The 23,179-nt window shown below is 44.9% G+C and overlaps 1 protein-coding gene across 1 annotated transcript in view; it reads left to right on the top strand.

Annotated features, from left to right (window-relative positions):
- LOC137640300 (GA-binding protein subunit beta-1-like) overlaps positions 1 to 23,179 on the top strand; it is a 55,010-nt gene that overhangs the window by 12,026 nt on the left and 19,805 nt on the right. Inside the window, exons 6-8 of the mRNA XM_068372926.1 lie at positions 229 to 326; positions 9,076 to 9,142; positions 9,711 to 9,842. Of these exons, the coding sequence (XP_068229027.1) occupies positions 229 to 326; positions 9,076 to 9,142; positions 9,711 to 9,842 (297 nt within the window). The remainder of the gene's footprint in view (positions 1 to 228; positions 327 to 9,075; positions 9,143 to 9,710; positions 9,843 to 23,179) is intronic.

Here is a 23,179-nt window from a genome sequence, read left to right as displayed (position 1 = left end):
TTTAAGTTTATAAAATCTTTATTTATTTTTGCATGCTCTTTCATTTTGTAAACATGTCAAGAAATGACTAGGCCCTGACTGGGATTCAATTTGTTTTGAATCCATTACAAAGTAAGAGAATAGTTTTAATGAAATTGAAAATTCGTTGTAAAGCTACAGATGGCTATCAGTCCATGATATTGCTGCTCTAAGCTTATGTTCTAATATATTTGCCAATCACTTCTACAGTTAAAAATGTCACCTCTCCATTGGGCGTGCGATAGAGGACACATGGCTGTTGCACGGCTGTTATTGAGGCACAATGCAAAAACGGAGATCCCTAACAAGTACGTAATTATTATTATTAGTAGTATTACTTGCTAAGCTACAACCCTAGTTGGAAAAGCAGGATTATATAACCCTAGGGGCCCCAACAGGGAAAATAGCCCAGTGAGGAAAGGAAACAAGGAAAAATAAAATATTTTAGAACAATAACATTAAAATAAATATTTCCTATATAAACTACAAAAAACTTTAACAAAACAAGAAGAGATATTAGATAGAAAAGTGTGCTTGATTGTACCCTCAAGCAAGAGAATTCTAACCCAAGACAGTAGAAGACCATGGTACAGAGGCTATGCCACTACTCAAGATTAGAGAACAATGGTTTGATTTTGGAGTGCAAAATGTATGCAAAAGCAGTAGATGCTTGGCATTTTAAATGTTCTTAGGGTATAGCACCAAACGATTAGCTAAATGTACCAATTGTGATATTGCCAGTGAACTTTAATGCAGAGCAGAAGAAATAATGTGTCAAGTTGAATTGAAATTCCTAAAGAAAAACAATATTTTTTTCTTTCATCCTCATAGACTGACTTGTGTTATATTCTTGGCTCTCGCTGCTGTGGTACCGTGTACACATAAAGTTATTTTTTCAATATTAATCTTACCCGGTGATCATGTAGCTGCAGCTCTGCTGCCCGACAGAAAAAACCTACGGGCGGGATACGCCAGCGATCGCTATACAGGTGGGGGTGTACAACAACAGCGCCATCTGTCGAGTAGGTACTCAAGTACTTCTTGTCAACACAGAACCAATTTTCTCTGTCGTGCCACCGGCAAGACCTACTTGATACGCTGTTGTTTCTGGAGTTGATTTTCACGCTATTTGGTGAAGTATTCTCTCTAGTTATTAGCTTTCGCTGTACAGAAGTTATCATCAATACTTTATCACTTTCATTGATTAGATTTTGGATTATTTGTTGACGACTTGGATAGATTTTGGATTTCCCCCTTTGACTAATTCAAGATGTCTGACCCTACTCAAGTCCCCAAGTACAGGCAGTGTAGCGCTAGGGACTGTTCTAGGCGTCTTCCGAAGGCCTCTATAGATCCTCACACCGTTTGTTCCAATTGTAGGGGTAAAGCCTGTCAATTGGAAGATCGATGTGAGGAATGCGCTGGGCTTTCGGAATTCGATTTTCAAGAATTCCTTAAGAATGCACGTAGGCTAGAGAAGGATAGGATCAGGAGGAGTTCGTCTCGCTCTATTGATTTTTCCTCTCCCCATGCCCCACAACCTATTCCTTCCCCTGTAGTGGTTACACCCGACCCTTCTACTAGCTCTCATCAACCTTCGATGGCGGATATGATGCGTGCCATTCAGGCTCTTGGTGACAGAGTTGAGTCATTAGCGAATGACCGCAATCAACTCTTGGCTGACGTCAAAGAGTTGAAGGAGAAAAGTGCAGTGGGAAGTGTAGTGAGTGTTGTTAGTGCAGTGAAAAGTGTCAGTGTTACGCATGAGGGTGCGTCTGTTCGTGCCTGTCGTCCTCCCAGTCCGGGACCTCTTGCAAGCTCCCAAGCCCAGGGGAGAAGCAATGTCGTACGACCAAAGGGTTCGACAGGCCTTGATCAGCGTACAGACGTACCCTCCGTGGTTGAGGACGTATCTTGCAGAGATCGTCCCACCCACAAACAGACGAGTGAGCCCATTCATTCCTCGTCTGCGGAAGAGGTTTCTCGACAGAAACGCTGGACCAAGGTCTCACGACCTCTCAAGCGCAAGGTCCCTTCCGAGCGAGTCCAACGGCCCAGGTGTAGCCACTGGGTCAGTTCGGACTCGCCGCAGTCTTCCGAAGACTGCACACCTCCCAAGAGAGGTAGAGTGGTTCCGCAGCAGGCAATCACTCCGTCTGTTGCCACACCAACCGCTGTAGACCCTAAGTGGTCTTTGCTGCAGTCTATGCAGACTCAGCTAGCTTCCTTCATGCAGGAGTATCGTGCTGAGAAGGTTGACGCTGCACCCGTTAACCTACAACCTTCCACGGTTGTGCGCTCAGCTGACACTGCGGCTGCCTGCTCCCACACTCCGGCTGTGAGAGCTCCACCACCGATGCGCAGTCGACCCTGCCAGACGCATGTTGACGTTAGCCGACGTGCAGCACCCTCCGTTGACATGCGTGAGCTACCGCATCAGCAGGAAGGTGGAGTCAAGCTGCCGTGTTTTGACGCGATGCGTCAGTCTCCGCAACCCACGGCAGTCCCCACCACGCACCACCACTCCGCTTTGGTTGTTGCCAGCTCTCAGACTGACCAACAGCGGCATGACGTTGGATCCAGTGCAGCTACGCATGCACCCGTGCTGTCGGATTCAGCCGTTCAGCTTTCTTCTCCTCCTTTGCCGCTTCCTCCTCAGCATTCGGATGAAGAAATCTCTGATGACGACGAAGCTGCGCATTTGGACGATCAACACTCCGACATAGATGAACCCAAGACTACGCCTCCCTCCTTAGACTTTAGGAAAGTCCTTGCCCTGTTTAAGGAGTTGTATCCGGACCAGTTTGTGTCTGCAGCTCCACGCTCACCTCCCTCTGAGTTCGCTTTAGGCATGCAGTCAGCAGCTCCTGCCTTTACGAAGCTCGTACTCGCTCGCTCGTCCAAAAGAGCTTTAAGGGTACTGGGAGAGTGGCTGCAGGCCAAGAAGCAACTTGGGAAGACTACCTTCATGTTTCCCCCGGCCAAGCTTGCTTCCAGATCTAGCGTCTGGTATGCCACAGGAGAGGTTCTCGGCTTGGGAGTTCCTGCCTCTGCCCAGGGCGACTTCTCAAGTCTGGTAGACTCTCCCCGCAGACTGGCTATGAGACGGTCCAAGATTTGCTGGACTTCTTCGGACATGGACCATCTTTTGAAGGGAGTTTTCCGTGCGTTTGAGATCTTTAACTTCCTGGACTGGTGTTTGGGAGCGTTGAGCAGAAAGACCTCCCCTTCGGATAAGGACTCTGCCATGCTCATCATGTCCTGCATGGACAAAGCCATTCGGGATGGGTCTGGCGAGCTTGCGGCTTCTTTCGTGTCTGGAGTTCTCAAGAAGCGAGATCACCTTTGCTCCTTCTTGTCGGCGGGAGTCACACCATGTCAGAAGTCAGAGCTGATGTTTGCTCCGTTATCGAAGTGTCTCTTTCCTGAAGAGCTGATCAAGGGGATTGCCGCCTCGTTGATCCAGAAAGACACCCATGACCTGGTGGCGTCATCCGCACGTAAAGTCACAGCTTTACCTTCCGTGCCTAGACCTAGGATGGACACACCAGCGTCTAGGTTCATTCCGCCCTTTCGTGGCAGAACCTCCAGCAGAGGAGGTACCCGTGCCGATAGTCAACGTGGCAACAAGAAGAAGGGTTCCAAGTCCTCAAGAGGCAGAGTCTGACTGCCATCTTTTTCCAGACAGCAGTGGGAGCCAGGCTCAAGAACTACTGGCAGGCCTGGGAGAACGGGTGCAGACGCACAGTCTGTGAAGTTACTCAGAGAGGGGTACAGGATTCCATTCTTGCGCAAGCCCCCTCTAGCAACAACTCCCATCGACCTCTCTCCCAGGTACAGAGAGGAGGACAAGAGGCTAGCTTTACAGCAAGAGGTGTCTCTCTTGCTACAAAAGGGAGCGGTAGTCATAGTCCGGGACCATCAATCCCCGGGCTTCTACAACCGTCTCTTCTTAGTGGCGAAGAAGACAGGAGGGTGGAGACCGGTGCTAGACGTCAGTGCTCTAAATGTCTTTGTCACCAAGCAGACGTTCACCATGGAGACGACGAAGTCGGTGCTAGCATCGGTCAGGAAGGAAGACTGGATGGTCTCGTTAGACCTAAAGGACGCGTACTTTCACGTCCCCATCCACCCAGATTCCCAACCTATTCTAAGGTTCGTCTTTGGGAAGGTGGTTTACCAGTTCCAAGCCCTGTGCTTTGGCCTAAGCACGGCACCTCTAGTGTTTACCAAACTGATGAGGAATATTGCCAAATTCCTGCATTTAGCTGACATCAGAGCCTCCCTCTATTTGGACGACTGGCTTTTAAGAGCTGCGTCAAGTCGTCGCTGTCTGGAGAATCTAAAATGGACTCTGGATCTGACCAAGGAATTGGGTCTCCTGGTCAATATAGAAAAGTCCCAACTCGTCCCATCCCAAACTATAGTCTATCTAGGTATGGAGATTCAGAGTCAAGCTTTTCGGGCTTTTCCGTCGGCCCCCAGAATCAGTCAAGCCCAAGAGTGCATCCAGAGCATGCTGAAGAGGAACCGATGTTCAGTCAGACAGTGGATGAGTCTGATAGGGACGCTTTCATCGCTGGACCAGTTCATCGCGTTAGGGAGACTCCACCTCCGACCCCTTCAGTATCACCTAGCTGCTCACTGGAGAAAGGACATGACGCTAGAAGCGGTCTCAGTTCCTATCTCCGAGAAGATGAAGTCTGCACTGACTTGGTGGAAGAACAACATTCTTCTCAGGGAAGGTCTACCACTGGCTGTTCAGACCCCCGACCACCTTCTCTTCTCGGACGCATCGGACACGGGCTGGGGTGCGACACTGGACGGTCGGGAATGCTCGGGCACGTGGAATCCGGATCAAAGAGCACTACACATCAACTGCAAGGAGCTACTGGCAGTTCATCTGGCCTTGAGAAGCTTCAAGTCCCTCCTTCTAGGCAAGGTGGTGGAGGTGAACTCCGACAACACCACAGCCTTGGCGTACATCTCCAAGCAAGGAGGGACTCATTCGATGACGTTGTTCGAGATCGCAAGGGACCTCCTCACCTGGTCAAGAGATCGAAACATATCTCTTGTAACGAGGTTCATTCAAGGCGACATGAATGTCATGGCAGACCGCCTCAGCCGGAAGGGTCAGATCATCCCTACAGAATGGACCCTTCACAAGAATGTTTGCAACAGACTATGGACCCTGTGGGGTCAGCCCACCATAGATCTGTTCGCTACCTCGATGACCAAGAGGCTCCCAAATTATTGCTCACCGATTCCGGACCCAGCAGCAGTTCACATAGATGCCTTTCTTCTGGATTGGTCCCATCTAGACCTTTATGCGTTCCCCCCGTTCAAGATTGTCAACAAGGTACTGCAGAAGTTCGCCTCTCACTAAGGGACAAGGTTGACGTTGGTTGCTCCCCTCTGGCCCGCGAGAGAATGGTTCACCGAGGTACTGCAATGGCTAGTAGACGTTCCCAGGACTCTTCCTCTAAGAGTGGACCTTCTGCGTCAGCCGCATGTAAAGAAGGTACACCCAAGCCTCCACGCTCTTCGTCTGACTGCCTTCAGACTATCGAAAGACTCTCAAGAGCTAGAGGCTTTTCGAAGGAGGCAGCCAGAGCGATTGCCAGAGCAAGGAGGACATCCACTCTCAAGGTCTACCAGTCAAAATGGGAAGTCTTCCGAAGCTGGTGCAAGGCGAATTCAGTATCCTCAACCAGTACCTCTGTAACTCAGATAGCTGACTTCCTTTTACACCTAAGGAAGGTAAGATCCCTTTCAGCTCCTACGATCAAAGGTTACAGAAGCATGTTGGCAGCAGTCTTCCGCCACAGAGGCTTAGATCTTTCCAACAACAAAGATCTACAGGACCTCCTTAAGTCTTTTGAGACCTCAAAGGAGCGTCGGTTAACCACACCAGGTTGGAACTTAGACGTGGTTTTAAGGTTCCTGATGTCAGCAAGGTTCGAACCGCTTCAATCAGCCTCTTTTAAAGATCTCACTTTGAAGACACTTTTCCTCGTTTGCTTAGCAACAGCTAAAAGAGTCAGTGAGATACACGCCTTCAGCAGGAACATAGGATTTACATCTGAAACGGCTACATGTTCCTTACAGCTTGGTTTTTTAGCTAAAAACGAACTCCCTTCTCGTCCTTGGCCCAAATCGTTCGAGATTCCAAGTCTGTCCAGTTTGGTTGGAAACGAACAAGAGAGAGTACTATGCCCAGTAAGAGCTCTTAAGTACTATTTAAGACGTACGAAGCCATTACGAGGACAATCAGAAGCTTTATGGTGTTCTATTAAGAAACCTACTTTACCGATGTCGAAGAACGCAGTTTCTTATTACATCAGACTTTTGATTAGAGAAGCCCATTCTCATCTGAATGAGGAGGACCATGCTTTGCTGAAGGTAAGGACACATGAAGTTAGAGCTGTCGCAACTTCAGTGGCCTTCAAACAAAACAGATCTCTGCAGAGTGTAATGGATGCAACCTATTGGAGAAGCAAGTCAGTGTTCGCATCATTTTACCTTAAAGATGTCCAGTCTCTTTACGAGAACTGCTACACCCTGGGACCATTCGTAGCAGCGAGTGCAGTAGTAGGTGAGGGCTCAACCACTACATTCCCATAATCCCATAACCTTTTTTAATCTTTCTCTTGAAATGCTTTTTATTGTTGTTTTTGGGTTGTACGGAAGGCTAAGAAGCCTTTCGCATCCTGGTTGATTTGGCGGGTGGTCAAATTCTTTCTTGAGAAGCGCCTAGATTAGAGGTTGTGATGAGGTCCTTTAGTATGGGTTGCAGCCCTTCATACTTCAGCACCTAGGAGTCGCTCAGCATCCTAAGAGGATCGCGAGGCTCAGTAAGGAAGACGTACTTAAAAAGGCAGAGTAATGGTTCAAGTCGACTTCCTTACCAGGTACTTATTAATTTTATGTTTGTTATTTTGAATAACTGCTAAAATGAAATACGGGATACTTAGCTTCTAATGTTAACATGTATGCTGGTCTCCACCCACCCCCCTGGGTGTGAATCAGCTACATGATCACCGGGTAAGATTAATATTGAAAAATGTTATTTTCATTAGTAAAATAAATTTTTGAATATACTTACCCGGTGATCATGAATTAAAGGACCCACCCTTCCTCCCCATAGAGACCCAGTGGACCGAGGAGAAAATTGGTTCTGTGTTGACAAGAAGTACTTGAGTACCTACTCGACAGATGGCGCTGTTGTTGTACACCCCCACCTGTATAGCGATCGCTGGCGTATCCCGCCCGTAGGTTTTTTCTGTCGGGCAGCAGAGCTGCAGCTACATGATCACCGGGTAAGTATATTCAAAAATTTATTTTACTAATGAAAATAACATATTACATGGTAAATCTTATCGCTGTCTTATGGAATATCGTAATATCTATGGCATCTATTTCCCCCTCGTAGTCTTACTCATATTTATTTGTTTTATATACTGTATTTGGATCTCACTGCTGTATTACAGTATACATGTATAGCTGTTATAAGATAAATGTTATCACTGTCTTATGAAATATCATAATATCTATGGCATTGATTTCCCATCCTTGCATATAACTGCGTTTAGTTTACAGTAGTTAGAATTTTCATATTCTTCATAGTTATTAATTTAGGTAATTTAGAGCTGATATGCACATTGTTTTCTCTCATTTTCTCTTTATAAATGCAATGCAAAATGTTGCATTAACATTGTCCCCTTTTAGATGTTCACAAAGAAATTTACTCTCGGACTCAAGAACCTAAGCAAAGTATTTGAAGGGTAAATTCAAGTTAAACATTGTTCTGCGAATTGTGTCATGTTGGAAATTATGCTCAAGATTTTTCTGGTTGACAATTCATGTCAGTAGTTTTTATAAAAACAGCTTTGTTTAGTGTGGTATCCCTTTAACCCTTTTACCCCCAGGGTCTTTGGAAATTTCCAACCCTTAACCCCCAAGGGGTTATTTTTTCCCCAGCACATTTGGCAGTATATTTTTTTTTAAATTGCTCTAACAGCCTTAATTTTTGTCATAGAGAGGTCAGGTTGGTCTCATTCTCTTGGAAAATGCCTGAATTTTTTCAAAAAATTATCAAAAATATGAAAAAAAAAATATAACATCTTTTTGCAAGGACGTACCGGTACGTCCATGGGGGTAAAGGGATGAGTTTTGTGAAACGTACCAGTACGTCCTTTGGCGGTAAAAGGGTTAAGTAATTGAATCAAACCACCGAGTCATCTTTAGATTCTCTTAGGGGTGACTGCAAGTTTTCTTTCATTTTTTCTTAAGTGAGTGGTGCATATTTCAATACGATTGAGTTGAAGATGTTGGACAGCTGAGCAGAAAGAGATGACTAAGAATAGATGAAAATCAATAGGTTAGATATACTGTATATGCAGCTGGCTACTTAATAGACAATGAGAAAATATGGGTACTTAACAGACAATGAGAAAATATGGGTACTTAACAGACAATGGGAAAATATGGGTACTTAGCAGACAATGAGAAAATATGGGTACTTAACAGACAATGAGAAAATATGGATACTTAACTGACAATGAGAAAATATGGGTACTTAACAGACAATGAGAAAATATGGGTACTTAACAGACAATGAGAAATATAGGTAATTAACTGACAATGAGAAAATATGGGTACTTAACAGACAATGAGAAAATATGGGTACTTAACAGACAATGAGAAAATATGGGTACTTAACTGACAATGAGAAAATATGGGTACTTAACTGACAATGAGAAAATATGGGTACTTAACTGACAATGAGAAAATTTGGGTACTGTACTTAACAGATAATGAGACAATATGGGTACTTAACAGACAATGAGAAAATATGGGTACTTAACTGACAATGAGAAAATATGGGTACTTAACAGACAATGAGACAATATGGGTACTTAACAGACAATGAGAAAATAGGGTACTGAACAGGCAATGAGAAAATTTAAACTGATTACATTATGATAGTAGATTTTTGTCTGTTTTTGTCTTTGCAGTACTTAGAAGTAAAATTAACATTGTCTTTCATGTTTCCAGATTCCATAAGACTCCACTTCACCTGGCTGTAGAAAATGGGCACAAACATATCATCTCCCTACTTCAGGTAAGGAAGAATAGAACACGCTTTGTGTGGTCTGATGCGGAGATTTTTCATTTTAAACTACTTAAATATCTGCTGTAAGTAGTAGCATTTTGTACTATTGCTATATCATTATTATTATTTCTAACTAAGCTACAACCCTATAGTCAATTTCTTTTAGCGATGCAGATTTGCACTGACTCGCAGCGGTGCCCTTTTAGCTTGGAAAAGTTTCCTGATCGCTGATTGGTTGGACGAGATAATTCTAACCAATCGGCGAGTCGGTGCAAATCTGCCTCAATAAAAGAAATGGACTATAGTTGGAAAAGCAGGAACCTATAAGCCCAAGGGCTCCAACTGGGAAAAATAAATAAACAAGAGAATACACTAATTAACAATTAAAATGACATATTTTAAGAACAGTAACAACATTAAAATAGATCTTTCATAACTATAAAAGAGGCTTCTGTCAGCCTGTTCAACATCAAGTCTGAACTTGTGTAGCAAAATTGAGTTGTATAGTTTTTAATTTTTGCTTTTTATTAGATTATCTTTCTTACTCTCTGTCATATTACTGTCAATGTCTTAACAGGGTGGCTTAAGCTTAGATGAGGGAGAAGATGCTGTGGCTGTTGATTCAATTTCCTTAGACATGATTCATGATCCTGTCGTTTGTAAGACGGAGGAGGTCTGTACAGAAGAAGAGCAAGAGTACGAAGAAGAGGTGGGTGTTTTGCAGTTTTTCAATATTAAACTTAGCCGGTGATTATATAAGCTGCAGCTCTGCTGCCCGACAGAAAAACTCTACGTTCAAAATACGCCAGCGATCGCTATGCAGGTAGGGGGTGTACATCAACAGCGCCATCTGTCGAGCAGGTACTCAGTACTCAATGTAAACACAGAACCAATTTTCTCTCTGTCGTGCCACCGGCAACACCTACTAAATTCGCTATTGCTTACTGGATTGGTTTTCACATATTTTGGTGAAGTACACATTTCTAGTTTTGAGCTTTCGCTATGCAGGTGTTTTATCTTCATCTCAAAACTTGAACTCGTTTTGGATAGATTTAATTATGGTGACAAGGAGAGTATGGACTCTCTTTCACTTTTAAATGGCCGACCCTTCCCTTAGACGGAAGTGTGTTTAGGTTTTTAGTAATTTTGCTTAACACGTTATAGATCTATATATTTTATATCTCTCCGCCTTTATTAAGCCTCTTCGATTAACTTTCCATTTATTATAAACATATAAAAATAAGTTTTTATGTTTTGTTTATATGCGACCTTTCCTGATAGTAGGCGGTCCTTACTTGGAACCGAAGTTAATCAACGTTGAGCCCGTTATATCGTATTTAGCCTTTAAAGAATTTAAAACTTTTTAAAATTTAATGTTTTATGAAAGAATTTCTTTGATAGTCTTCGTACTGTTTTCAAAGATGAACTAACGTTTAGTTTTTTAGACTACGCAGTTGTTGACGTTCAGAACGTTCAACATGCGCTCTATCGTTACGATAGAGAGAGAGTGTATCACGGTTTCACTTTGCAGTAAGAGTAAATCGATTCTGACGTTTTGTTCATTCTTTCTTAGCTTAAATGTTTTAAATTCTAAATTAAAGGAACTTTTTATTTGGAAAACCTTTCAGTTTTTTCCTTTAGTCAAATAACATGTTTTTTTTTGACGATATATAATTGGGCTCTTCTCTTAGGTGCGAAATCAAGAGAGAAAGAGAGAGAGAGATAGAGACGGAGGGAGAGAGAGAAGAGAAAACGTTCCGTTCAAGCGGGTAACGTTTTTCTCGAGTTGCTCTCGTCCCTAGTCGCTGTACGGGGAGGAAGGATAAAACGTTTTTAGTTTTTTATTCTCGTCCCCAGGCTATGTGCGGTGAGAGATTGAAAACGTAGTTATATGAACTAGTGTTTAGTCTCTTTCCCAGCCACTGATTTTTTTATCTTAAAATATGTTTTCTGTTTTTTGCTGGTATTAATGAGCTTGCATTATACGACTGATTTCGCAATTACTACCTTTTAATGAAGGGTAGAATTGCGTGTTTCAGGTAGAAATCAGTAAAAGTTTCGATTTCAGTGAAATAAGTGCAAAACAGAAAATCGATAAAGTGATATGCGCAAAGTGTTACAGTGTTGCGTCCGAGGGTTCGTCTGTTCGTGCCTGTCGTTCACCTAGTCCGGGACCTCTTGCAAGCTCCCAAGCCCAGGGGAGAAGTGATGTCGAACGACTTATGGGTTCGAGAGGCCTTGATCAACGAACAGACGTTTTCCCTCTGTGGTTTCGGGCGTATCTACCCAAGATCGCCCCACCCACTCTAAGACGAGAGAGCCCATTTATTCCTCGTCTGCGGAAGAGGTTTCTCGTAAGAAACCATGGACCAAGGTCTCGCAGCTTATTAAGCACAAGTCGGTCCTTTCCGCGCAAGTCCAACGGCCCAGTTGTAGCCACTGGGTCAGTTCGGACTCGCTGCAGTCTTCCGACGACTGCTCACCTCCTAAGAGAGGCAAAGCGGTACCGCATCAGGCAGTCACACCGTCTGTTGCCGCACCTGCTCCTGTAGACCCTAGTGGTCTTTGCTGCAGACCATGCAGTCTCAGTTAACGTCATTGATGCAGGACTTTCGTGCGGAGAAGGTTGACGCTGCACCAACCTCTAGCCTACAACCAACCACGGTTGTGCGTCCTGTGGACGCTGAGGCGACCTTCTCCCGCACTCCAAGAGAGTCCCGCCACCCATGCGTTCCAGTGTATCCTGCCAGCCGCATGTTGACGTTCAGCGACGCACGGAATCTTCCGTTGACGTTCGCGAGGTTCAACAACAGTCTAAGTTGTTTTGTTTTGACGCGGTGCGTCAACTTCCGCATTCTAGAGTTGTTTTGACTGCTCAGTCTAGACAGTCAAAGCAGTCTCGAGTGGACACTGTACGTCCTCACACACCTGTTGTGGTTGACAGTTCAGTTGTTGACAGTTCAGTTGTTGACAGTTCACAGACTGTCAAGCAGTTACATGACGTTGCCTTCTGGTCTGCTACTTATGCACCAGTGAGAGACTCACTGAGGTAACCTAGCTTTTATCGGACAAGGTTCCTGTGGATGAGGAAGTTGCTGTTCTCCCTCCTACTGATATTCCCTTGAGGACTCTGTCAGATGGAGAGGAGCCTTAAGCTGCTTAGCCTCCTATGGACTTTAATTAAATCATGATGATTTTTTTTAAGGATCTTCGTCCGGATCTTGTAACTGCTGCTCCTCGTTCGCCTAACGTCAGAACTTACACTAGGCCTAGCTACTTCGAAGCCGTTGTTTTTAAGCTAGTGCTCTCTCGCTCTCCTAGAGAGCGTTACGTTGGCTAGGCGACTGGTTTTTGCACCAGGAGGAGTTTTTTAGGGATACAGCCTTTGATTTCCCTTCTTTTAAACTGGCTTATAGAGCGAGAGTCTGATATGACACGAGAGAAGTTCTCGGCTTGGGAGTTCATGCCTCTGCCCAGATAGACTTCTCAATTCTGGTAGACTCGCCCTGGCGCCTAGCCAGGAGACACTCCAAGTTGTTTACAGGTCAACTTCTCAGCTTTTGTCAAGCCTTTGAAGTTTTGCTGTACTATTATGTCACACATAACAAGGCTTTCAGGGATGGTAAACGGTTCCGCCTCAGTCGCTAACCCCGTCTGTTGCCACACCTGCTCCCGTAGACCCTAAATGGGCTTTGCTGCAAGCCATGCAGTCCAAGCTTGCGTCCTTGATACAGGACTTAAATGCGGAGAAGAACCTTCTGGCCAACAACCTTCCAACCGGTCGGTTGTGCGCCCTGTTGACGCTGAGGTAACCTACTCGCGTCTGCCAGTTGAGGTGGTTCCTCCTTCTGGCCAACAACCTTCCAACCGGTCGGTTGTGCGCCCTGTTGACGCTGAGGTAACCTACTCGCGTCTGCCAGTTGAGGTGGTTCCTCCACCGATGCGACCCAGTGTGGGTTGCCAGTCGCACGTTGACGTTAAGCGACGCTCGGAGGTGGTTGTTGACGTTCAGGACGTTCAACAACCAGCAGAGGTGACTTGTTGTGACGCAGTGCGTCAACCTCAGCAACCCGGTAGGGTGTTGACTGCACAACCCAGACGGTCTAGACAGTTTCGGGTTGACGCTGTACTTCCTCGCGCACCCATGGTTGTTGACAGTTCACAGACTGTGCAGCAGTTCCATGATATTGCGTCCGGCTCCGTCACGCATCCACCAGTGCGACCGGATTCAGCGAGTCAGACGTTGCCCACTCCGTTGCCGTTTCCTCATCAGTTTCGGATGAGGAACCCTCTGATGAGGACGTTGCTGAACAAGACGATCAGCCCCCAGCCCTGCTATCCATCCAGAAGATGCTGAAGAAGGAACGCTGCTCAGTCAGGCTGTGGATGAGTCTGGTAGGGACACTGTCATCCGTGGATCAATTTGTGTCACTAGGAAGACTACACCTCCGTCCTCTTCTATACCATCTAGCTTTTCACTGGAAAAAGGACAAGACGCTAGAAGCGGTCTTGATCCCGGTTTCCGGAAAGATAAAGTCTTGTCTGACTTGGTGAAAGGACTATATCGACCTTAGAGAGGGTCTTCCCCTAACTGTTCAGACTCCCAACCACGTTCTCTTCTCGGACGCATCGGACGTAGGCTGGGGTGCGACATTAGACGGTCGGGAATGCTCGGGATTATGGAACTCGAGTCAAAGGACAATGCATTTCAACTGCAAGGAGCTTCTGGCAGTACGTCTGACCTGGAAAAGCTTCAGGTCTCTCCTTCAAGGCAAAGTGGTGGAGGTGAACTCGGACAACACCACGGCTTTGGCGTACATCTCCAAGCAAGGAGGGACCTACTCTCTGACATGGTACGAGATCGCAAGGGACCTCCTCACCTGGTCAAAAGGTCTAGACATATCACTAGTAACGAGGTTCATCCAAGGCAACTTGAATGTCATGGCAGATTGTCTCAGTCGGAAGGGACAAATAATTCCAACAGAATGGACCCTCCACAAGGATGTATGCAAGAGACTTTGGGCCACCTGGGGCCAGCCAACCATAGATCTCTTCGCAACCTCGATGACCAAGAGGCTCCCAATATTTTGCTCACCAATCCCGGACCCAGCAGCAGTTCATATAGATGCCTTTCTACTAGATTGGTCACATCTAGATCTATATGCATTCCCTCCGTTCAAGATTGTCAACAAGGTACTGCAGAAGTTCGCCTCTCACGAAGGGACAAGGTTGACGCTAGTTGCTTCCCTCTGGCCCGCGAGAGAATGGTTCACCGAGGTACTTCGATGGCTAGTAGACGTTCCCAGAACACTTCCCCTAAGGGTGGACCTTCTACGTCAGCCACGCGTAAAGAAGGTACACCAAGGCCTCCACGCTCTTCGTCTGACTGCCTTCAGACTATCGAAAGACTCGAGAGCTAGAGACTTTTCGAAGGAGGCAGCCAGAGCGATTGCTAGAGCAAGGAGAACATCCACCCTTAGAGTCTACCAATCGAAGTGGGAAATCTTCCGAAACTGGTGCAAGTCAGTATCCGTATCCCTGACCAGTACCCCTGTAACTCAAATAGCTGACTTCCTCTTATATCTGAGGAAAGAACGATCTCTTTCAGCTCCCACTATCAAGGGTTACAGAAGCATGTTGGCATCAGTCTTCCGTCACAGAGGCTTAGATCTTTCCAACATAAAGATCTACAGGACCTCCTTAAGTCTTTTGAGACCACGAAGGAGCGTCGTTTGGTTACACCTGGTTGGAATTTAGACGTGGTACTAAGATTCCTTATGTCAGACAGGTTCGAAACGCTACAATCAGCCTCCCTGAAAGATCTCACCTTAAAGACTTTTCCTGGTATGCTTAGCCACAGCTAAAAGAGTCAGTGAGATTCATGCCTTCAGCAAGAACATCGGATTCTCATCCGAAACGGCTACATGTTCTACAACTTGGTTTTCTAGCCAAAAACGAGCTGCCTTCTCGGCCTTGGCCAATATCGTTCGATATTCCAAACTTATCGTATGGTTGGAAATGAACTAGAAAGAGTCTTATGTCCTGTAAGAGCTCTTAAGTTCTATTTAAAACGAACTAAACCTTTACGAGGCCCGTCTGAAGCTTTATGGTGTTCAGTTAAGAAACCATCTTTGCCTATGTCAAAGAATGCTTTATCCTATTTTATCAGACTGTTAATACGAGAAGCTCATTCCCATCTGAATGAGGAAGACCAAGCTTTGCTGAAGGTAAGGACACACGAAGTAGAGCTGTCGCAACTTCCGTGGCCTTTAAACAAAATAGATCTCTGCAAAGTATAATCGACGCAACCTATTGGAAAAGCAAGTCAGTGTTCGCGTCTTTTTATCTTATGAATGTCCAGTCTCTTTACGAGAACTGCTACACTCTGGGACCATTCGTAGCAACGAGTGCAGTAGTGGGTGAGGGCTCAACCACTACAATTCCCTAATTCCATAACCTTTTTAATCTTTCTCTTGAAATGTTTTATTATTGTTTTTGGGTTGTCCGGAAGGCTAAGAAGCCTTTCGCATCCTACTTGATTTGGCGGGTGGTCAAAGTCATTTCTTGAGAAGCGCCTAGATTAGAGGTTTTGATGAGGTCCTGTTGTATGGGTTGCAACCCTTGATACTTCAGATCCTAGGGGTCACTCAGCATCCTAAGAGGATCGCGAGGCTCCGTAAGGAAGACGTACTTAAATAGGCAGAGTAATTGTTCAAGTCGACTTCCTTACCAGGTACTTATTTATTTTATGTTTGTTATTTTGAATAACTGCTAAAATGAAATACAAAATACTTAGCTCATAATAATGTAAACAAGTAATGCTGGTCTCTACCCACCCCCCTGGGTGTGAATCAGCTTATATAATCACCGGCTAAGTTTAATATTGAAAAATGTTATTTTTATTAATAAAATAAATTTTTGAATATACTTACCCGGTGATTATATATTAAAGGACCCTCCCTTCCTCCCCAATAGAGACCCAGTGGACCGAGGAGAAAATTGGTTCTGTGTTTACATTGAGTACTGAGTACCTGCTCGACAGATGGCGCTGTTGATGTACACCCCCTACCTGCATAGCGATCGCTGTCGTATTTTGAACGTAGAGTTTTTCTGTCGGGCAGCAGAGCTGCAGCTTATATAATCACCGGGTAAGTATATTCAAAAATTTATTTTATTAATAAAAATAACATTTTTATATTTATTGCAAAATATTAACATTTCCTAATGTAACAGTAATAGGTTAGCAACCTAAATCTGTTTTATTGCGACAGTTTGCTATTGTAGTTTTAATGGCTCTGATTTTTTATCTCTAAGTTTGTTTTTGTGTCTGGTTAAGGTTAGGTAGTGACTAAATATGGTTGTTGGTTACAATCCCAATAATCATATCCAACCTTACTTCTGTGTAGGATAGGATGATGCAGTTACATCAACCTGTTGTATCCTGAGACTACATATGTTTTGTCATTTTACTAGACAAAATTTTGTAATGCTTTACACTTGTGCCAATTTTTTTTTCTACTAAGTTTGTTTTGAAGGCAAAACCATGAATGGCTCATGAAATCAGTTATCATTTATTTGATCCAAACCTACTATGATAACCCTGGTAATTCTTGAGCTAATACATGACGATTACAACTCCAACAGGAAGAGAGGGGTGCTTTCAATAGTTGAAAACCAAGCGGGCCTTGGTCCGTTCAGTCTACTGTGATGACTCTGAATAACTTTTTAACTTCTTAACATTTTTCAGCCGTGTTCTTAGTGTTAAAGTTACTTCAAACTGATTCTCTTGGTATCGAAAGTTTGAAGCCAACATATCACTTATCTACCCTTGCAGAAATGGCAAGCAGTCTTATATTTTATTTACTCTCATGAGCCTGTCAGCGATTTTACCACGGCTGAGGTCACCAGACGGTTTAATGATCTCTTTTTTAATTTATCAGATCAGAAACAAAAGAAATAATAAATGAATTGTTAACATACTAAAATAGTTTTACAACTTTATAGATTATAGAAAATATATAAAGTGATTCTTAATGCTATCGTTAGTGTTAATGTAATTGTCTTTTACATCATGAGTCTTTTTATTCCAAATAATGTTTTTATTAACATCACTATAATATATGCCATCTTACAAATTTCGAAAGTTATTAAGCAAGTGACATCTATAGCTTCCATCGGTATCCATAACATTTACATTTACTCTACATGTACTTGTGTTTACTGTATGTCCTTCCAGGCACTCATTTACATCACTGGGGTAGTGGTGGCCTGGTGGTAGTGTCCTTGCCTGGTGATTGCCAGACTGGGTTTCGAGTCCTGCTCAGATTCATTAGTTTCTTTGGTTGCTGCAACCTCACTATCCTTGTGAGCTAAGGATGAGGGGTTTGAGGGAGCCTATAGCTATATCTGCCGAGTCATCGGCAGCCATTGCCTGGCCCTCCTTTGTCCTGGCTTGGTTGTTGATCATATGCAATCTGGTCAGTCTCTAGGGCATTGTCCTGCTTGTTAGGGCAATGTCACTGTCCCTTGCCTCAGTCATTCATGAGTGACCTTTAAACCTTCTAAATATACCATTGTCAGTCAATCAGATGTGTAAGTACAAAGGAAGATTAAGTATGGATACTGTTTGAATTCAGATCATAATCATTAACCCTTTTACCCCCAGGCTATTTGGAAATTTCCAACCCTTAACTCCCAGGGGGTTATTTTTTTCCCAGCACATTTTGCAGTATATTTTTTTTAAATTGCTCTAACAGCCTTAATTTTTGTCATAGAGAGGTCAGGTTGGTCTCATTCTTTTGGAAAATGCCTGAATTTTCTCAAAAAATTATCAAAAATATGAAAAAAAATTTTTTTATAGCATTTTTTTGCAAGGACGAACCGGTACGTCCATGGGGGTAAAGGGATGGCTTTTGTGAAACGTACCAGTACGTCCTTTGGGGGTAAAAGGGTTAAACCTTTAAATATACCATTGTCAGTCAGTCAGATGTGTAAGTACAAAAGAAGATTAAGTATAGATACTTTTTCAATATTAAACTTACCCGATGATCATATAGCTGTCAGCTCTGCTGCCCGACAGAAAAACCTACGGGCGGAATACGCCAGCGATCGCTATACAGGTGGGGGTGTACATCAACAGCGCCATCTGTCAAGTAGGTACTCAAGTACTCCATGTCAACACAGAACCAATTTTCTCTCTGTCGTGCCACTGGCAAGACCTACTAAATATGCTGTTACTAACTGGATTTGTTTTCACAACTATTTGGTGAAGTACACTATTCCAGTTTTGAGCTTTCGCTATGCAGGGGTTTTATCTTCATTTCAAAACTTGATCTCGTTTTGGATAGATTTAATTATGGTGACAAAGAGAGTATGGACTCTCTTTCACTTTTAAATGGCCGACCCTTCCCTTAGACGGAAGTGTTTAGGTTTTTAGTAATTTTGCTTAACACGTTATAGATCTATATATTTTATATCTCTCCGCCTTTATTAGGCCTCTTCGATTAACTTTCCTTTTTTTTATAAACATATAAAAATAAATTTTTATGTTTTGTTTATATGCGACCTTTCCTGATAGTAGGCGGTCCTAACTTGGAACCGAAGTTAATCAACGTTGAGCCCGTTATATCGTATTTAACCTTTAAAGAATTTAAAACTTTTTAAATTTTAATGTTTTATGAAAGAATTTCTTTGATAGTCTCGTACTGTTTTCAAAGATGAACTAACGTTTAGTTTTTTAGTCTACGCAGTTGTTGACGTTCAGGACGTTCAACATGCGCTCTATCGTTACGATAGAGAGAGAGAGTGTATCACGGTTTCACTTTGCAGTAAGAGTAAACCGATTCTGGCGTTTCGTTCATTCTTTCTTAGCTTAAATGGTTTAAATTCTAAATTAAAGGAACTTTTTTTTTTGGAAAACCTTTCAGTTTTTTCCTTTAGCAAATAACATGTTTTGACGATATATAATTGGGCTCTTCTCTCAGGTGCGAAATCAAGAGAGAGAGAGATAGAGACGGAGGGAGAGAGAGGAGAAAAAACGTTTCGTTCAAGCGGGTAACGTTGTTCTCGTTTTACTCTCCTCCCTAGTCGCTGTACGGGGAAGAAGGTAAAACGTTTCTAGGGTTTTATTCTTGTTCCCAGGCTATGTGCGGTGAGAGATTGTAAACGTAGTTTATTTGAACTAGTGTTTAGTCTCTTTCCCAGCCACTGAATTCTTTATCTTTATATATGTTTTCTGTTGCATTATACGACTGTTTTCGCAATTACTACCTTTTAATGAAGGGTAGGATTGCGTGTTTCAGGTAGAAATCAGTAAAAGTTTCGATTTCAGTGAAATAAGTGCAAAACAGAAAATCGAAGTGATAAAGTGATATGCGCAAAGTGTTACAGTGTTGCGTCCGAGGGTTCGTCTGTTCGTGCCTCTCGTTCACCTAGTCCGGGACCTCTTGCAAGCTCCCAAGCCCAGGGGAGAAGTAATGTCGAACGACTTATGGGTTCGTCAGGCCTTGATCAACGAACAGACGTTTTTCCCTCCGTGGTTTCGGGCGTATCTACCCAAGATCGCCCCACCCACACAAAGACGAGAGAGCCCATTTACTTCTCGTCTGCGGAAGAGGTTTCTCGTAAGAAACCTTGGACCAAGGTCTCGCAGCTTATTAAGTGCAAGTCGGTCCCTTCCGCGCAAGTCCAACGGCCCAGGTGTAGCCACTGGGTCAGTTCGGGCTCGCTGCAGTCTTCCGATGACTGCACACCTCCTAAGAGAGGCAAAGTGGTACCGCAACAGGCAGTAACTCCGTCTGTTGCCGCACCCGCTGTTGTAGACCCTAAGTCACAACAGGCAGTAGCTCCGTCTATTGCCGTACCCGCTGTTGTAGACCCTAAGTGGTCTTTGCTGCAGTCTATGCAGACTCAGTTAGCTGCTGTTATGCAGGAGTTTTGTGCGGAGAAGGTTGACGCTGCACCCGTTAGCCTACAACCTACCACGGTTGTGCGCCCAGCAGACGCTGTGGCTGCCTGCTCCCACACTCCAGCTGTGAGAGCTCCTCCACCCATGCGCAGTCGACCCTGCCAGACGCATGCTGACGTTCACAGACGCACGGAACCCTCCGTTAACGTGCGTGTGCTACCACAACAACAGGAGGGTGGAGTTAAGCTGCCGTGTTTTGACACGGTGCGTCAGCCTCCGCAACCCACTGTGGTTACCGCCACTCGCCCGCAGCAGACTAGTCAGTCAGGAGTTGAGGCTTCCCCACACAGCTTTGGTTGTTGCCAGCTCACAGACTGTCAAGCAGTTACATGACGTTGCCTTCTGGTCTGCTACTAATGCACCAGTGCTGTATGTCCTCACGCACCTGTTGTGGTTGACAGTTCAGTTTTTGACAGTTCACAGACTGTCAAGCAGTTACATAACGTTGCCTTCTGGTCTGCTGCTAATGCACCAGTGCTGTATGTCCTCACGCACCTGTTGTGGTTGACAGTTCAGTTTTTGACAGTTCACAGACTGTCAAGCAGTTACATAACGTTGCCTTCTGGTCTGCTGCTAATGCACCAGTGAGACCCTCACTGAGATAACCTAGATTTTCTCGGACAAGGTTCCTGTAGATGAGAAAGTGCTGTTCTCCCTCCTACTGATATTCCTTTGAGGACTCTGTCATTTGGAGAGGAGCCTTAAGCTGCTTAGCCTCCTATGGACTTTAATTAAATCATGATGATTTTTTAAGGATCTTCGTCCGGATCTTGTAACTGCTGCTCCTCGTTCGCCTCACGTCAGAACTTACACTAGGCCTAGCTACTTCGAAGCCGTTGTTGTTAAGCTAGTGCTCTCTCGCTCTCCTAGAGAGCGTTACGTCGGCTAGGCGACTGGTTTTTGCACCAGGAGGAGTTTTAGGGATACAGCCTTTTGATTTCCCTTCTTTTTATCTGGCTTATAGAGCGAGAGTCTGATAGGACACGAGAGAAGTTCTCAGCTTGGGAGTTCATGCCTCTGCCCAGGTAGACTTCTCAATTCTGGTAGACTCGGCCAGGCGCATAGCCAGGAGACGCTCCAGTTGTTTACAGGTCAACTTCTCAACTTTTGTCGAGCCTTTGAAGTTTTGCTGTACTATTATGTCACACATAACAAGGCTTCCAGGGATGGTAAATGGTTCCGCTTCAGTCGCTAACCCCGTCTGTTGCCACACCTGCTCCCGTAGACCCTAAATGAGATTTGCTGCAAGACATGCAGTCCAAGCTTGTGTCCTTGATAGAGGACTTAATACGGAGAAGAACCTTCTGGCCAACAACCTTCCTACCGGTTGGTTGTGCGCCCTGTTGTCGCTGAGGTATCCTACTCGCGTCCGCCAGTTGAGGTGGTTCCTCCACCGATGCGACCCAGTGTGGGTTGCCAGTCGCACGTTGACGTTAAGCGACGCTCGGAGGTGGTTGTTGACGTTCAATGTGTCACTAGGAAGACGTTCAACAACCAGCAGAGGTGACTTGTTGTGACGCAGTGCGTCAACCTCAGCAACCCGGTAGGGTGTTGACTGCACAACCCAGACAGTCTAGACAGTTTCGGGTTGACGCTGTACTTCCTCGCGTCCCCATGGTTGTTGACAGTTCACAGACTGTGCAGCAGTACCATGATATTGCGTCCGGCTCCGTCACGCATCCACCAGTGCGACCGGATTCAGCGAGTCAGACGTTGCCCAATCCGTTGCCGTTTCCTCATCAGTTTCGGATGAGGAACCCTCTGATGAGGACGTTGCTGGACAAGACGATCAACCCCCAGCCCTGCTATCCATCCAGAAGATGCTGAAGAAGGAACGCTGCCCTGTCAGGCTGTGGATGAGTCTGGTAAAGACACTATCATCCGTGGTTCAATTTGTGTCACTAGGAAGACTACACCTCCGTCCTCTTCTATACCATCTAGCTTTTCACTGGAAAAAGGACAAGACGCTAGAAGCGGTCTCGATCCCGGTTTCCGGAAAGATAAAGTCTGGTCTGACTTGGTGAAAGGACTATATCAACCTTAGAAAGGGTCTTCCCCTGACTGTCCAGACTCCCAACCACGTTCTCTTCTCGGACGCATCGGACGTAGGCTGGGGTGCGACATTAGACGGTAGGGAATGCTCGGGATTATGGAACTCGAGTCAAAGGACAATGCATTTCAACTGCAAGAAGCTACTGGCAGTACGTCTGACCTGGAAAAGCTTCAGGTCTCTCCTTCAAGGCAAAGTGGTGGAGGTGAACTCGGACGATACACGGCTTTGACGTACATCTCCAAGCAAGGAGGGACCTACTCTCTGACATGGTACGAGATCGCAAGGGACCTCCTCTCCTGGTCAAAAGGTCTAGACTTTTCACTAGTAACGAGGTTCATCCAAGGCAACTTGAATGTCATAGCAGATTGTCTCAGTCGGAAGGGACAAATAATTCCAACAGAATGGACCCTCCACAAGGATGTATGCAAGAGACTTTGGGCCACCTGGGGCCAGCCAACCATAGATCTCTTCGCAACCTCGATGACCAAGAGGCTCCCAATAGTTTGCTCACCTATCCCGGACCCAGCAGTAGTTCATATAGATGCCTTTCTACTAGATTGGTCACATCTAGATCTATATGCATTCCCTCCGTTCAAGATTGTCAACAAGGTACTGCAGAAGTTCGCCTCTCACGAAGGGACAAGGTTGACGCTAGTTGCTTCCCTCTGGCCCGCGAGAGAATGACTCACCGAGGTACTTCGATGGCTAGTAGACGTTCCCAGAACACTTCCCCTAAGGGTGGACCTTCTACGTCAGCCACGCGTAAAGAAGGTACACCAAGGCCTCCACGCTCTTCGTCTGACTGCCTTCAGACTATCGAAAGACTCTCGAGAGCTAGAGGCTTTTCGAAGGAGGCAACCAGATCGTTTGCTAGAGCAAGGAGAACATCCACCCTTAGAATCTACCAATCGAAGTGGGAAATCTTCCGAAACTGGTGCAAGTCAGTATCCGTATCCTCGACCAGTACCTCTGTAACTCAAATAGCTGACTTTCTCTTATATCTGAGGAAAGAAAGATCTCTTTCAGC

The sequence above is a fragment of the Palaemon carinicauda genome, chromosome 4 (genome assembly GCF_036898095.1).
Source record: "Palaemon carinicauda isolate YSFRI2023 chromosome 4, ASM3689809v2, whole genome shotgun sequence".
Lineage (NCBI taxonomy): Eukaryota > Metazoa > Arthropoda > Malacostraca > Decapoda > Palaemonidae > Palaemon > Palaemon carinicauda.
Note: the sequence above shows the minus strand (reverse complement) of the source record. Positions and strands in the feature narration are given on the sequence as shown.